Genomic DNA, 17,621 nt, shown 5'->3' with positions numbered 1-17,621 from the left:
ATTTTTGAAATACATCTTCGAGACTTAGATTGCAATATAAATCATCTCGACAAAATTTAAGTTGAAAAGAAATCCGCAGAAGCTCAAGTGCTTCGTTGACAATCAGCAAAGCAGACAAAATATTGAAAAACATTACACCTTGAATTCGAACCTGTTACAAACAATTTTGAAAAATTTAAAGGCAAGTTATTCACTTAACTTATTATTGGTTTGTGAATTTTGTTTCATTAAACTTGCTAATCATATCTTAAATAATTTTATAATTAAAAATTTGGTTCAGTAGTTGCTAAGTGTTTTCGAAGATTAAACATTTTTAATGATTATGATGTTTTGATAAAACTAACTATAGTAATTTTGCTCTTTATTTAAACGATTTTAACTCTTTAGTATTTGCTAAGAAGTTTCAAAACTGAAATTCTTTAACGTCGTCGTGCGTCGGTCGTTCGCTCAAATATTTGTTTCAATTAACTCAGCAATGCTGACATAATTGCTTCAAAAATAACCAAACCCTTAATTACAAATATGTATACACAACAGTGAAGGCTGTCAGAATGCTTTTCTATTTAACAAAGAGAGTAGAATAGCTAATTTTTAATTTTGTTTTGTTACCCTAACGGCAGCAGAATAAAAGAAATAAAATAATAAAAAACACAAACAGTTTTCAATACTTGGAATCGAAACAATTTTAATTTCTTTTTTGTATGCCTCTATATTTATATTATTATATATTCACATCAAATTTCCATGATAGAGCATAATTGCCCTAATTTCTTTTGTGTTTTCATAAATAAACAAATATTAAAACTCTAATAGAAGGGGGCAAATCGGTAAATGAAGGCAATGATATTGAGTTTTCAAATGCTGGAGTTGATTTAATAAATAATGTGAAATGTGTTTTTTTTTACTTTGAAAAGTGATCTTGTTATCGTTTTAAAGTTTTCTATCACAATTAATAGTTAGGTGGAAATATTTTTGTTATACGCATTAAAACTTCAATGCAATAATTTATTTAAACTATTATTTGGAATTTTGTAGGCCAAGCCATTAAATATTATTTTGTTTTGTTGTACCTTAAATTTTACAACAATTTTTTCAATATTTTGTTAATGCTTCAGTGATTCTAGTTGACAAATTTTAGTGGTTTTTTAGGTTTAGGTTCAAGGTTAACACAGGCGCTGGATCGTAATACTTGAGAATTCTGTACCTACAAAAAACTATGTACTATAGGTCAAAGTTTTATATTCAAAACTCTGTAAATACATGTACGGAAAAAATAAAATCATTTTTATCAAAAATGATTTCCATTTTCAATTCATATACAGAATTTTAAAGTAAAGAATTATTTTTATCATATAACACTTTGTAAGCTTAGGCGGGTACAGTTATCAAAAACAAAACATAAACTATTAAGATGTCTTAAATTCGAATCATTCTTACACATTTTTACACACAGCAGGTTTTAAAAAAACGCTCTTTAAAAAAGTTAAAAACAAATTAAGTAAAACCTCAAAATATCTCTTAACAATAAATTGCATGATGATTTTGAAAAGTACAAATCTTTCTCTTTTAGATTAAATTTAAAGCATTTTAGAATCTTACTTAGAAATTCTCATTACTTATGAGTCTTTAGTTTGGACTAGTTTCGAAACTTGATATAACAGAATTGCTTATAAGACAACAGATTCGTTACAAGAACTTACTGTTTTGCCTTTTTCTGCTGAAAACCCTTTAAAAAGTTAGCGTTTGCTTTAGATTTTGTGATAATATATGGATTCAAAAATTGGAAAACCATCTCGGATTTTATCGAAAAAAGGATGCTTCAGGATAGCCTCAAGAAACCTTATATACGTGTTTTTCGAATTCTTAAAAGTAATATATACTCGTATCTCAAAAACCTGAAGTGATACATTAATTTGAAGTGGGATTCGAATTAAGGTCGCCATATAATATTGGATTTTGCCATTGAGAAAACCTTGTCGACCAGTGTTCTCTTATAAAAAATCGATAAAGTACCAAGCTTTGATTCCGACTCAAAAATAATTTGAATTTTTATTTATTTAACTGAGAGTAAACATTATAGATTGATAGGATTGTATTTGGAATCTCTTTGTTTATAGTCTCCGCTAACTGTTTTTTTATAATAATATACACATAGTTAGCAAAGTGCAGCAGCCGAATATGTAGGACATACCTGCATAAATCAATTAAAAGAATATGAGGGTCGCTTAACCCTTCTGTTAGTGTACACCTAATTAATTACATAGACTACATATATACTGACAAATATTGAGGAGGTTAATAATTGCTTAGTATTTATTATATCAGACTTGTTCTTATTTGTTGATTTGAAGATAAATACACCAAAATGCTACAGGATTTCTTAATTTAATTTTACTAAATTTATTTCTGTACGGTGGAAATTTATTCAGGCCATTATTTTCTATCTAAGGTAAGCATCAACAAAATAGGCCAAATCAGCTTAGCAATTATCTTCTTAGAAAAAAAACATATGTTATCTAAGCATTTATATTTATATTTCATAATAGGAGGTAAATTCTTAACGTATGTACCTAAATGTATTAACAAATAAACAATACAAAGTTTCATATTTTAGAGGGTATAATTGTATGCATACTTTCTGGTATATCAACAAAATAAATAACTTCTTTTTTCAATTGATGATGATGATCAATTGATGATCTTTTTAAAAAGTGTTTTTTGGAACACCGGATACAAACTCAGAGAACGACTTCTCATTAATCCAATTTAAGTTTATGAATGGAACTAAATATTAGTACCAATAATAATAGAGTTCCTGTCTGACTTTAAATTGATACTAAAATATTTTTACTATATACTTTACAGCAACGGTTATGAATTTTTATTTAGCTTTTAGCGCAAATATCTCCAAATCTACAGAACCAATTTTGAGAATATCGGGCTGTTATGTGCAACTCAGTATAAACTTTTTTTTAAACCCATCTCATATATGTAAACACTGAGGCAAAAATGGGGCATCTACTCTTACAAACAAACTGGATGGTGAAGGTGATAAGACAACATTTCTTAGATAGTCTTTTTTTATTCACTTTTTTGTTATTCATTTTGTAAGATAACTTCGAAGAATAAATAATAAGAGAGGAGCTTGTTAGCAAACACTCAAATTTCAAAAGAAGCTAAATAAATATTATCAAACGTGAGACGAAGATAATTGAGGTGTGATATACAATTCCACTTATTCCTTTTATTATTTATCCAAAAATTCAGTGTATTATTTGATTTGAAGAGAAGAAATTCTGTTGCTGTGCTGACGATAAAAACAGAAAAGATTCTTTATCTACTTTTAATTATAAATAAAATTAAATTGTAACTATAAATTATATTTATAAACAGTTTTCATAACACTTTCCTTGAATAAACGGAAATACCTTTCGAAATGCAAAGAACATCCAAAGTAAAATAACGAATACGCATTTAATGATGGCGCCAATTTTGTATCACATTCAACAACACTATTTACCTTTTTAATAACTGACACGTATATTTAGATTCAAGTAAAATTGCTAATGGAGTTTCACTTAAATTTTTAAAAGGGTAATTTCAATTGCAGTCAGCTCCTCTAGAAATTAGAAAGCCAACCTTTTGAGACATGTTTTTTGGATTACCTGTTTTCTAAACCGAATTACAAAAAATTTGTAAATATTTAAAAATATTATGAACATATTTAATTAAAAGGGTAGTTATCCTACATATCATTGAAATTTTGATTGCATTAGGTACCACTCTTTTCAATATTTTTTTTTTGTTAGGTTTGAAGTACATCTTTCAGCATTAATAATATTTATTGAACTATTTTTATTTTTGCCATAGCTAAGAGTTTTTTACTGACAATAATTGTAACTGCTTCAATCAATAATAGAAGCAATCGAAGATACAGTTAGTGGGTGTTTCGCCGGCAAATAGTTGCAACTTTTTTAATACATGAATGTTTTCATTTTATTTTCTATCTCAATTAAATTTTGGTCAAAATGGGATATAAAGTTATTTATTTATTGTATTTAAAGTTAAAAAATCCACCGAAAATTCGATAATTCCCCCTATAATCGCGCGAAATATCCCATATCAAACACTAGATGTCAGTTCTCAAGAAACTTAATAACAACACTGATCAAACAGTTATAATAGTTCAATCAGACTTCAAGCCTAATTTATCACGTCAGGTTTTTGAGATACGACCTTATATGTTTCGAAAAAAAAAACATATATAAGAAATTTTGAAGCTATGCAAATGTTTTAAGTAGTTCTTTTTTTCAATAAAAATTGTGATAATTTTCCTTACTTTATAAAGTTTCAGTATCTTAAAAAAATCTTATTAGTCTACACCTGCCATACATACATTTTAAAAGAAGCAAAATCGTAGTATAGATTCGAAAACAGCACTAAAAATTAACTCTAAAACGAACATCTGCCATACATAAAACTTAAAAGAACGTTAAAGCATTTAAGCTAAAACGGTTCTGAACAGATAAAACGCAAAACAGTATAAAATAATTGTTTGTTTTTATTACGAATTTGTAGTCTTAAGGTTATAACATCAAAATATTAAAAATAATGTGAATTTAAGCAAAATCGGAGTATAGATTCGAAAACAGCACTAAAAATTTACTCTAAAACGAACTATTCAAAAACACAAAGGAATCCAATTCAAGGGGTTTCAAAACTTCAGTTAATTCAAACAAAGACCCAAAATCATCTCATATATAATGAAAAATTATGAAAACTATTTCAGATACTAAAATGATTTAAGTTGTACTCTGGAAAATAAACTTGTACTTTGTAAAAACAGCATACAATTTTTGTTAAGGGATATGTTCTATTTTAACTTAGCATCAAAAACATCCTTTTAAGTTGTCTTTAGTATTTCTAAAGAGTTACATGTAAATTTGTATTATTATTATTTATTAACAGGTAATTAAAATTACATGGTAATACTTAGTTTAACGAGCCTAGCTGCGGAGACTATTGACTCTTATTTTAATTTAAATTAAAATGTTTGCTTTTAAAAGAAAATCTAATTTTTTGTCGATATTTGTGGAACTAGGGTTTTGGAGAATTTTATAAATACATTTATTTTTAAATACATTTTTGATTATGGGTTGCAATACAGGGTAGTGTTCTAAGATGTTATCCAGGTCCAACCTAGTATTGCAATTTGTACAAAGTGGTGGCGGATTTTTTTTTTTTGAGGAGATGCTGATGAGAGGTTGATGCGTGTCAAAGTCGAAGTCGTACAAAATTAGAGATTTTATGTTTGGAAACGTTTGTTGGGTATACGGGGGCGAGTTAATTAGGATTGAGTTTTTTGTAATGACTAAAGGCTCCAGCCGTGGGTTATGGTGGATTTTGACTCTTTTTGAATGATTTTTAGTAGATCTTGTTTGGTTTGGATAATAAAGCTATATTGGCTGAGTTAGCTGCACAGGGGTCCACATTAAGTTCATATTGTTTGGTGGGTTTCTGATATGAGTTCAGTATTGTTGTTAGGTTTTTTTATAGCGTTAACTACGGATATGCTATCAGAGCATATAATGTGTTTTCCACGGTAGTTAGACGCAGTCTTAGTAGCTTGAAGTATGGCGAATGCTTCAGCAGTGAATACTGAAGCGACTTCAGGCAGGTTGCCAATGCAAGCAATGGCAGCATTTTCGAGTGTCACCGCAAATGATGTGTTTTCAGTTTTCTTAGAACCATTGGTAAATATAAATTTCCATCCATCGAGTGAGATGGCTGTGTAAAGTTGGCGGTAGATTTCAAAAAAGCATCTGATCATAAACTTAAAAAAAGGATCCTATCCGCCATTGCTTTGATTCTTATAAAAGCAGCTGAGTTTGAACTACCAACTAAAGAGGAGCGCCAAGTTACTCCTCGTATTCCCCCATGGTTCATCAACCCAGAATCTCTAATATTAACTCTAGCTAGTTATAAAAAAGTAAATACCAGCAATAGTTTATTTTAATATTTTTAAGAGTACTATCGATTTTCTTCACTTATTTTGAAACATAAAAACTCAAAAGTTTAGCATTCACCATTTATGATAAAATATCCTTTGCTCATCGATAGAGTACTGAACTTTAAATTTCTGGGAACAAATAAATTAAATTTCAAGGAAAAAAGTCAAAAGGATAACCAAAGGAAAAACATGTTTTCCCTACCTTCTCAAGATGGGCACTGAGTGTTGTTAGAATTTTTTTGTCATGAGTCCTGTTAAAAAAAAGACGTCCATCTACCTACTTTTCAAATTGTGCCTTTTTTGTAGTCATCTGATGAAAATGTCCACTTCATTGAAGTTGAGGTCAGGTTTTTATTTCGAGAACACGAAACAGTTATCGATCATAATAAACTCATAAAATTCAACCTCATAAGAGCTTAAGTCACAAAGCCAAAGCCAGACTAGCCCTGATGATAGGTTCATTAAAAATGTTTCCGAAGCAGAAACATTTTAAATAACAACAAAATTTACTCAAAATAAAACTTTAATAAATTTAATTTTGTTTGTATAAAACGCAATCGAATTATTTGGGCTGAGGATCGTTTGAATACTTTCTCTTCATTCATTCTAAGTGAATAGCTCTCATCGGTGATTGGATTCTTTTATATTACCTGACATCAAATTCATTGAATGCCATTTTTTTTTTTTATAAAAAGTCACGTAGGTTTTGTGCCAAAAAAGTAAAATAAAAGATTTTCTAGATATCGTTGAAGGAAATTGTTTAAGCAGGTATATTTTAGTTATTCCAAGCACGAAAACATGATAAATACATTTGTGAGATTTTCAATTTGGTTAATTTCATTTTATATTCTCTTTAATTTGTAAACCGTTCGACACAGAAATTATTATTTAGGTAATATACCTAGTTTTTTATCAACAAAATATAAACAAACCAAATTGAACTTTCTAAATAACAATTATGCCGGATGTAAACATTACAGTTGTAGTGTTTTTAGGTAACAGCTTTTTCATATATGTATATTATAACAAAGTCGTCCATTTACCTCCTGTTTAAGTTGTGTGAAATGTACGAACAAAAAAATAAAATATGTCAAAAAGCAAGTCATCCGCCATATACAAGAGATATAGCACACTTTTTTTAAATTATGTAGTTTTTTATCTATAAATAAAATAGCTAAATATTGTTATAAAAAGTAAGCAAAATGACGAATTCAAAATTATTATAGCATAAAATTAAAATAATTTCCTTCGTATTTATTTTGAAAATCAAAAAAAAACTCTGATGACGTATTTTCTCCTGGAAGTAGAAAAAGAACACATACGAAGAACTTTTTAAAAAGTAAATTTAAGGGTGGAAATAACCAAATACCTTGCAAATTTATATTTTTGTCAAACTAGTATTTTGTTGATCCACCAATATTTAAATTAACTTTGCCTCACATTTTAGAGGTAAACTTTCCACAAACTTTTGACACCTAAGTTCCTCTGATTTTTGGAATTTTTGCTGCCGGATCTTAACCTTTACATCATTTCATTGATTTTGCCTGGGGTTAAGCTCTGGCTTAACTGCGCTGGCCAAGTCAAAACGTTGACGATTTTTCCTGCTAATGCATCCAAATATTTGAGCATATTTGAGTGGCCTTCTTACCAGAGCACTCAAAATGTTTAAAGTTGATTTCGGTCATGATGATACGAAATGATTTAAATGGGTCGGCATTACTCCTTCTCACGATTATCCTATCCATACGCGTACATGTATTTCGGAGTGGAACTTTCAAATTTTATTTAAGGGTCAGCTCTAAACATTTCAACAATTGCGAAATTTGAGTTGGAGTCTTACCTCGTTCACTAAGATCGAAGATTAAACTCTTTTTCTGGACACTAATGTGGGTTGCAGTCCATATTTTGTATCGTAAAATGATCAAAGTGAACACCTTTTTTGCGAACTAATAAATTTGTATAACGTAAAAAATAACGGTGTTATTTCTCTGTCCTACAAAAACCTATAAGAATTACTAGACATAGATCTTGTCTCTGACAATGTTAAGTAATCCATTGCAAACTGTAAAATCTCAAAAGATTATTTATTTTGTGATAATAGATATATCCAATTTCAAATATTTGGCAAGTTAAGTTGTCATAATTATCCAAGGACAGAATGGCCAACACTAATAAAATTCCCTCCATTACAACGAGTTTACTTCAGTTAAGTTAATTTAATAGGCATAGAAGGACCATTCAACAATATCGGCACAATTGTAATCTCATCTACGCTATCATATCTTAAAACTGAGTGATTACACCACTAAAAGAACTCTCAATAAAGGTCCTTTCTCCTCTCCTCTGGAATTTAGACTTAAAAGAACTACTAATATAATATTCTTTTAGCCACTTTAACCTAACCTAATATAATATGTGAATACATGTTAATAACAATTTAAAAATTAAATGTTTGAATGCTGATTTTTGATGACGCATTTCCTTTTCGAGTACGTTTTCTAGACCCGATATAAGAATTTAGATTGCTTGGTACATGTACAAATAGTTTGTGCTTAAAAGTACACAAAAAAAGGTCAGAACAAGCCTATTGATCGATGACTTCCAAGCTTCCAAGTATTTAACTGGTTACATTCAGACTCACTTAGTTAAAATAGATATTTTGTCAGCCTTCTAATTACATTATTTTCAATTGTTGAGGCGAGTTTGAACGTAAAAACATCAAAATATATTTGTCGGATAAAATAAAATATTCAGTCATATAACTTCTTTGAAAACCAACCTGGAGTTGCATTTTAACTAACTTTGTGTTTAATAGACATATGTTTAAAAATTGATTCATATATGCAAACATTTAATGCATTCAGAAAATTTACTAAGCGTGGTCTATTTAATGATAGGCATTGTCGATATAATCTAAATAATAAGCAGTCAAGAAGATAAAATTGTGACAAATCAAAGACTGTTTTTTTTTTTTAAATTTATTATTCATTGCCAACATAATAAACGCACAATACTTTTAATCTTGATACTTTATTATAACTTGTTGGTTGTTGGTATAGGCTATACGGCACTACAAAACAACAAATTACGATAATTGATTGAAGCCTCGAAAAATTGTAATTAATTACTACACGATAAGCGTTTTTATATCCAACAACAAAATTAACAACCTCACACAACATTATTGTTTGTCCAATAATGTTTTAAGCACACATTCATTTTAATTGTTATTTTATAATAAATTGAGGTTCAGAACAAAATATTATTGTTTATAAAAAGAGATCACAGAATACCGCAGGCTATTAACAATTAATTCGATTTTTTGGTTTTGTATTTCGAGGACTTAAAGAGAATTTTTGTTGTTCTTTTCTTGATTTTTTAAATGAAGAATTTGTAGTTTATGCTTCCGTTCACTTTTTATTTTAAATATTAAAATCAATCACAAAAGACATGGAGTTGACCAAAAAAACTTAAAATAAAAATGTTGTTACAGTTTTTACTTGCGATTTTGTGTCAGTTTTTGCTTTCCTAACAATTTCAAACTCGAGATTTTAATCAAACATGACATAACGATTGTAGAAAAGTCGAAAATGTGGGTTCCCATTGATTATGGTTTTTAACACCTTTTTTTATTGTTATTTCATATAAAAAATAAACTATTGTACAAAAGAAATGCTATAAAAATGACCAAATAAAGTTTTTATATGAAATAGAATTTTAATAATTGATCAAATCAAACACGAAAATATGAATCTACTCATAGACATTAACAAGTATTATCAATAACTTCAGATAAATTTAACATCAAGTTTGAATAAATACGTCAATCATGTTGTTTTCTTTGTATGGTGGAGGGAATTTTTTACAAATTTATTGGGTGTATCAATTTTTTCATCAGGTTATGTAGTCTTAAAAAACGCGTCCAATTACGATTATTTGTTTAAGCTTTTTAACAGCAGAATAGAATTTGTTTTTCTGGAATGCCTCTCCTCCGCAAAGCTAACCAGATGTACTCTCTCTTAACGCTATCAAAGGCCTTCTCAAAGTACCGGAGGATCCAGCGCGGAATCCTGCTTGTTCGGCATCGAGTGTGGCCTCATAGTGTTCTCTGATGCGTTCCAGTATGATTTTTGCCCCTATTTTGGCAACAGCAGGTAAAAAGGCAATTCCTTTCCAAGTTTCGCACTATGTTAGGTCTCCTTTTTTTGGGAGCTTGACAAGCAATCCCTTCACCCACTCATCGGGGAAGCTTTCGGTGGTCCAGGCTTCTTTTATGGGTGGATGAAGCAGTTCGCTTGATGACGTTGGCGCTGCTTGTAAAAGCTTTGCGGGAATTCCATCAAGTCCTACAGACTTGTTGTTCTTAAGGGCTTTAATTGCGGCAACGATCTCATATTTACTTTGCGGTGTGGTGGGGATTAGTTTGTTCGGGCGCTTCAGAAAGCATAAGCTGCACGTTGTGTGCAAACACTCGGTTTAAAACCGAGAAAAAGTGTTCTTTCCACCGTCTGACTTGTTCATCCACCGAATTTAGTAAAGTACCATCTACTTCTTTCCCCAGGTGTTGCTTTGAGCTGTGAGCACCGGTCAACTCTTTGGTTATTCTGTAAACAGTCTTGCTGTAGTACCTGTTTGCAGCATCTTCTGCTTCTTGCGCCAATGCGTTTATGTAGTTACGCTTGTCACGGCGCACACTGCTGTGAACCCCTCTGTTTTTCATGTGGTACGAGGATTCCAGTTCATTTCTTTCTTCCCCTTGTGCAGTAGTTCTTCGAGCCCTTAACTGTTTGCGTTCGTTGATCCTTGATCTTCGAAGTTTAGCTGTACGCTATCATTATCATTCTCTTTTGGAGATCCAAGAGACTGCTTCTAAAGCGTCGACTAGTCGCGAAGTAGTCACAAATTCCAGGAGCGTGTCCAGAGTAGAGCAGAACAGTATTACTTCTTGTTTCTATTCAATTTTTATATCATTTATCAGGGATAACGGTAATTTCAATTTTAGAACCTAGATAGTAGAAACTGCTTTATGCCGACAAAAAAATTGCGCTCAAAGTTTGCACCGGAAAAATGTTTTAATAAAAAAAAAATCTTTTAGAAACAAAATGTGTCTCGACCTGCGAACTACGGTTTTTTTAATATAAAGTATATCCCATCAAATTAAGATTCGTTTGAATGAACCAATATCCTTAACATAAATATATACACAAAAAAATTATTTAAGTATTTTTATTTCAAATTTTATTTCTAAACGATTTTCACTTTCAGGCGGATGATATATTCTTGGACGATATATTACAATACGACTCGAGTGCCTTACATGATTCATTTAAATTCGATAGCAATTATTCGTCTGATTTATCAATTAAGCAAGAACCACAATCGTTGACAGATGCCGAGATGCATGCGCTGGCTAAAGATCGACAAAAGAAAGATAACCACAACATGAGTAAGTGTATTTTTATCTAAAATTTTGAATATAAATTATTAAAAAAAAAAACTTAATTTTCTATTTTAGTCGAACGTCGGCGACGTTTTAATATAAATGATCGAATAAAAGAACTTGGAACCCTCTTGCCAAAAACCAATGATCCATATTATGAAGTTGTTCGTGATATACGACCAAATAAGGGCACAATACTAAAATCATCAGTTGATTATATTAAATGTTTGAAACATGAAGTCAACCGCTTAAAACAAAACGAATATCGTCAAAGACAAATGGAGGTTCAAAATCGACGTCTAATTAACAGAATTAAGGTAAGGTTTGTTGAAAAATAATTGATAACAAATTGAAATAATGACTTGCTAATTTAAAAAATGAAAAATACCCAGTTAACATTTTAACGTCAATTTAAAAAGTACTTAAAAAAAAGATTCTGTATGTGTATTAGTTTAGGGAACATTTGATAGTCAGTATTTAATGAATGGAAAGTGCAGCTCAGAAAAAGGTTTTTTATATGGGAATTTCTTAGGACAGGAATTTATTTTGATCGAAGCTTATTTTATTTTTCTGAATTGTCCGCTCCTGACAAAAACTGTTCTTTTTCTCTATTTTTGTATCACTCCCTCAAACTAAACTCAAGGTATCGTACCTTCAAATGTATTTTAACGCATTTAATAAGCAATCTTATGTTATTTTGTTAATCCAACATTCGTTTTTAAAATTCATTTTTTTTATTGATTATAGGAACTTGAATTACAAGCAAAATCACATGGTCTACCTCTGTCGGAATTCAATTTTGCATCAATTTCAGCACCAACACCTACATCGTATCTTAAATGCTCAAGTCCAACATCGCATAGTCACAACGCGACACCATTAATAGCAGATATCGTAGAAAAGGTAAGTCAAAAATAAAGCTTTTTAGTCTAAGTCGTATGGCATCAGTACTTTAATGGGCGAAATAATATTGTAGTACAATTGATAATATTTTAATTAAGGACTTTGTTTTGAAAAATAATAGTTATAGTCATTATCGCATTATTTGTAAGTAATAATGTGTAGTAGTTCTTTATTTGATCCAACTTTGTTTCAATATCGTGCAATTTTTCAGTTTTTTATTTAAATATCATATTTTCTTCAAAATCGTTTTTTAGTACAGTGAATTTGTTTAACCTTTGAACAGGCCCCAATTGGTGTGCCAGTTTGTGGCTTCTTAATTTATTTGATCTTTATAAGGTATTTCCTTCAAGATCTTTAACAAGGATTTTAATTTTTACTGAAATATCAAAATCTAGACAAAACTTAATTAAACAGCTATTTACTGGCCCCATACGGACACTCTTAGTTTAACTATGTATATTATTTTTACCTAATGCCTTTCGGCCTATATGTTTTTATTTTTATTTCAATTCATTTTTATAATTTCATACATCTCAAAGAAAAGGAGTAAGAAGGTATTTAAGAAAATGTAAAACTGAATTAAATAGATCGTAATTAACAATTCATCTTCTTCGGTGTGAAGGGTACGCTTCAGAATTCAGTCATATAGTGAACACAAGTCCATAAAGTTCTGATAATCTAGATGAAATGAAAAAATATTGTTTATCTATAGATAACACGTACATTTATTTTTTTCCAGATCCCAGACGTTGTGTCCGAGAGAAATCTTAGCATGAGTCAGATGGAAGAACTCATGGAAGACAAGCATCCTGTTCAAGGAAGTGATCCCATGCTATCGCATCATCTGCTTTCATCACCTCACTCTCCAACATTGCAACGTTCGATGTCGAATGGAAGCAGTGTCTATGCAAATGGCAGCAGCTGCTTAAGTGACAGCAGTACATGTCTCAGCAGTACACACAACAGTATGCTCCGAAGTGATGATTTATATCATCCAAATAGTCGGTGTCATCATGATCAGCAACACAATAACAATAATATAAACAATAACAATAACAACAATGAAAATCAGCATTATAGTCAAAATAACAATAGCAACGGTTGTGTTTCGGATTGTCCTGGTAGTGATATATCACCACATTCTCATCATCGCCATCACAACCACTCCTCTCCTTCATCTATACAACATCACGGTTGCGATCCTTTACTCTCGTCCTCTCATCAGCAATCAGTTGATCTCAGTTGTATCGGTGATTCGATATTATCATCAACACATAATTTATTATCACCCACGCATCGATCAACTATGGATTCTATTTTATCCTCACCAGATACGGATTCTTTGGTAAGTGACATTGATATGGTCGCATGATAGTCACTATAAAAGTGGTAAGAAGGACAAACAGACAACAACGAGCAAAATAGGAAAAAACATACAATCCAACAAAAATAATGGTTTAAAGAAGATGGCTCAATTAAGTTTAATAATTACAAAGCTGGCTTATTGTTAAACTTGACATTATAAGAGATGTTTATATATTCTAATCGATAAACCAAAACTGTGAATAAAAAATAATTAAAAACAGAAATATAAATAATCAAAACGTAAAAGAAAAACATTCCATGCAAGAGTATACCAGAAATATAACACTTGTTTAAAATAAATGAGAAAATAAATATTATTCAAACATTTTAAAGGCCACATTAGTGACAAACCTCTAGACTGTTCTTCAAAAAAAAAATTAAAATTAAAGTCCGAAAGTGTCCCAATGAACATTATGTTCCTGAAATCATATTTAATGTCAATCTAATTCCTCCAATTGTAATAGGTATTTAACTTTCACTTTGGATTCACTTTTGTCGATTATTATGTTACGAAATAACAACATACTTCATTCTTATGTTGGGAATAGGAAAACAAAAATGTCTTCCAAAGTAACTCTTTCATATAGGTATTCCATTGGAGATCCAAAATATAAACCGAAAGATAAACTTTCCTTAATACTTGTTAAAACTTTATTTTTGACAATAAATATAGAAAGTGTGGTATTGTATAAAATAAATTACATTTAGAGGATGAACGACATTCAGTAAGAATTTTGTATTTAAATCATTTCACGAACTTATGTTTGTGTACATAGTTTTCAAAAAAATTTCTTAACCGTTTTTTGTAGAAATAATGCATTAATTTTCTAACTAAGACTACCTACAAATTTTGGAATTAATAGTCAGCTTTCAAAAAAAAAAATTAGATCTTGCCATAGTTGAAAGACATAAGACTCATATTTGTAAGCGAAGCAACTCAATACATAATACTGACCATCTTTGATTAATTACTAAATATGAACACTTTCCCTGTTTCATGATAATCTTTAAAAAATAAGACACAATGGTGTCTGTAATGTTGAAGACATGTATTATTCTGACTTTTTTGTATAACGTGCCGCCTTTACCCCTGTTTTTATTGAAAAAAAGTGCGTATGGATTGGTAAATCCGTGAAGTGCTTCAAAATGCATTGAAACACCAACGAATATAACATTTGATATGCATTCAAACTACAGAACTTGAGTCTGACGTATTCATGTATTCATATTTTTTCTACACTGGCGCGGTTTAGATTCGTTTCCATTTCTGGTATCAAGAGAATTTTTTTAGAAACAAGTGCTTTGGGCGACAAATAACAATACCGATTCTTCAAATCCAAAAAAAAAAGAAAAGAGCAATGATGAAGAGAATGTTAAATAAATTATTTTAATTTTATAGAAACATTTTAACGCTTTAGTAATCAATTACCACATTTGTTACTAAAATATTTGTTTGTATTAATACATCAATGCATGCAAAGTCATTTATAAATATGTCAAATTTTTAACTTTGAGTATTACTTTTGACTTATAATTTGAGCAAACATCTGTATGTGATTCTTATCCGTAATCAATTAATTATAAAAATCAGAAATAAATATTTGTATTGCCCTTTATTATAATTAATAAATATGTTAACCCAGTATTAGTCTCAAAAAAGATGTGTAATATTTTTTTACACACTTTACCATTAAACACAGAATTTGTATTAAAACGGCTTAAGTTCCTATATTGTATGTTTTTTTTTTTTTTGATATAAATTGTGTTGATTTGGAAAAAGTTATGTAGGTATTTAAATGTAAATTTATTTATTTTACAAGTGTTGAGAAGTTTGAAGTTTGCTCATATAATACTTATCTACCTACTTAATTTAAGTGTTGACAGTTATGAATGGTGATAAAATTATTCTTTTTTTTTCAACTCTAATTTGTTTTTTTTTTTTTTTAATGCAAAACTATAACTATATGTATGCATGTTAATACTTAGTTTCTCCTTCGAGATTTGTTCTTACAGGCTAGTGTCATCTAATTCAACATTCAGACCTATCACGAATTTCATCGTAATCGGAAACTTTTACGAATTCTGAAAAACCGTAATGCAAGCAAGTTTGTATACGATTTTCAACTAGGAACGTATTTGAAAATATTTTTTTTTTGGGATTCCGATTACGTTTGAATTCTTGATAGAGCTGATTAACTACATTTCTACTCCTGAGGCTCAAGCTTCTAAGGTTAACATTCAGTTCAAACTCTGTAAAATTTAACTCGTCATATTTGGCAGATTAACTAGCTTAGAAATGCCTGTCCTAACCACCTACCTGCGACAATTTATTATGCTCGAAATTGTAAAAAAAAATTATAACATCTTCTTTGTCTGCATTTTCTTGTTATTTCCATGTTGATGTTACTTAATGTTAAATGATGAAAGGTGCTTTCGTTGACTTTAAACTTGTAGAAATTTTCTCAAAAAAAAGTGTAAAATATCGATCAAAGATCGTACAAAATAAAACACACTTGCACAAATAAACATTAAACAACAATTAAAATCATATAAATTAATATATTTCTGTATGATTCAGTCATCGACAAAATTCCATAGGCCAATGTACATATTTTTTTATAAACTATGATTATTTAAAAAAAAAATTAAGTAAGTTAGTTTCAAACTGTAAACTGTATAAAGCGCAAAAATACACAAAGCAAAAATACATTATAACTTTTAAGTTAATTTTAAATTGATTGAATAGTTAAACATAAAACAGTAACAATAAACTCAACAGTATTTTTCATTTAAAGATAAAGATGCGCGGTTAAATTATTAGTAATAGTTAAAATCAATCAAAAATTATTAAATAAAATAATAATTTTAAACAAACAAGAAAATGAAACAACAAATATAAAAATGAAACCAAAATGTTATGTGTTATATAATAGTTATTTTATTTTTAAAAATGAAATATATAAATACATATATGGTTGATTAATTTGTAAGAACGCGAAGATTCATGTACCTATGTATGTCTATATAAAAAATCGATTTACGCAAATGTATTTAAAAATTATTTCACGAAGAAAACAATTCAAAAAATTGTATAGGTTAATTTTCTTTTCGAGGTTTTTAAAATCCAAGAAAAACTTTTTATTTTTGTTATAAATCAATTTAATTCTTCTAAATATTGTTACCTTTAATAAAAACTTTACTTTGTTGCAAGAAAAGCAAAAAGACCATATTAATCGATTTTACTATTTGAAAGAAACTCTATTAGAACATGGTAGATATGGTAAGTTTACTGCGAAATTATACTCATTATTAACATCCCATAGGAAGTTATTGTAATCGGTCCAATTTATCGAATTCAAAATTTCGACATTTCTCGGCGTTTGAAGGTCCCTAGAGTCGTCCAAATATTTATAACCAGTGGAGATTCGACTGCAAATGAATTTTGTTGCACAAATAAAAATGCAGAAAGGATTCTCAAAAATTGGGTGGGTGTAACCTCAAATAAAAATAAATAAATAATTGTTTGTAACGAAGAATAACGATTTTGACATCTGGTAAAATTTTGAGCAAAATTTGAAATTTTCTAAGATCTGTATTTTTTATATATAAAAAACACTTTGAAGAAATGCTACTAAAATTGGTAAGAATTGGTTTTCAACTAAAAATAGATTTTGAAATCAAACTATTTCATCATATGCAAAACATGGTTGGTAATTTTTACTTCATTTTTTAGAAAGATTTCAACTGACAACTTTTTTAACAAAATACGGAAACCTACAAAACAACTTATAAGAAACAGTTTTTGACTCAAGTATTTCTTCTAATTTCTACAATGTTTTGAATATTTTGTTAGATTCCTATTATTATTATTTTCAAGGTTATTTTTTCAATTTTTTAGGAAAA

At 29.4% G+C, this 17,621-nt stretch overlaps 1 protein-coding gene across 3 annotated transcripts in view; it reads left to right on the top strand.

Moving 5' to 3' along the window:
• Positions 1-16,947, top strand: part of LOC129953167 (putative uncharacterized protein DDB_G0277255) — a 62,293-nt gene extending 45,346 nt beyond the window's left edge. For all 3 annotated transcript variants that reach the window (XM_056066024.1, XM_056066022.1, XM_056066023.1), the window contains 4 exons: positions 11,276-11,456; positions 11,526-11,767; positions 12,198-12,353; positions 13,093-16,947. In XM_056066024.1, the coding sequence (XP_055921999.1) occupies positions 11,276-11,456; positions 11,526-11,767; positions 12,198-12,353; positions 13,093-13,725 (1,212 nt within the window). In that variant the 3' untranslated portion in view covers positions 13,726-16,947. The remainder of the gene's footprint in view (positions 1-11,275; positions 11,457-11,525; positions 11,768-12,197; positions 12,354-13,092) is intronic.
• Positions 16,948-17,621: the final 674 nt, after the last annotated feature.

This window comes from Eupeodes corollae, chromosome X (genome assembly GCF_945859685.1).
Source record: "Eupeodes corollae chromosome X, idEupCoro1.1, whole genome shotgun sequence".
NCBI classification, from domain to species: domain Eukaryota; kingdom Metazoa; phylum Arthropoda; class Insecta; order Diptera; family Syrphidae; genus Eupeodes; species Eupeodes corollae.
Note: the sequence above shows the minus strand (reverse complement) of the source record. Positions and strands in the feature narration are given on the sequence as shown.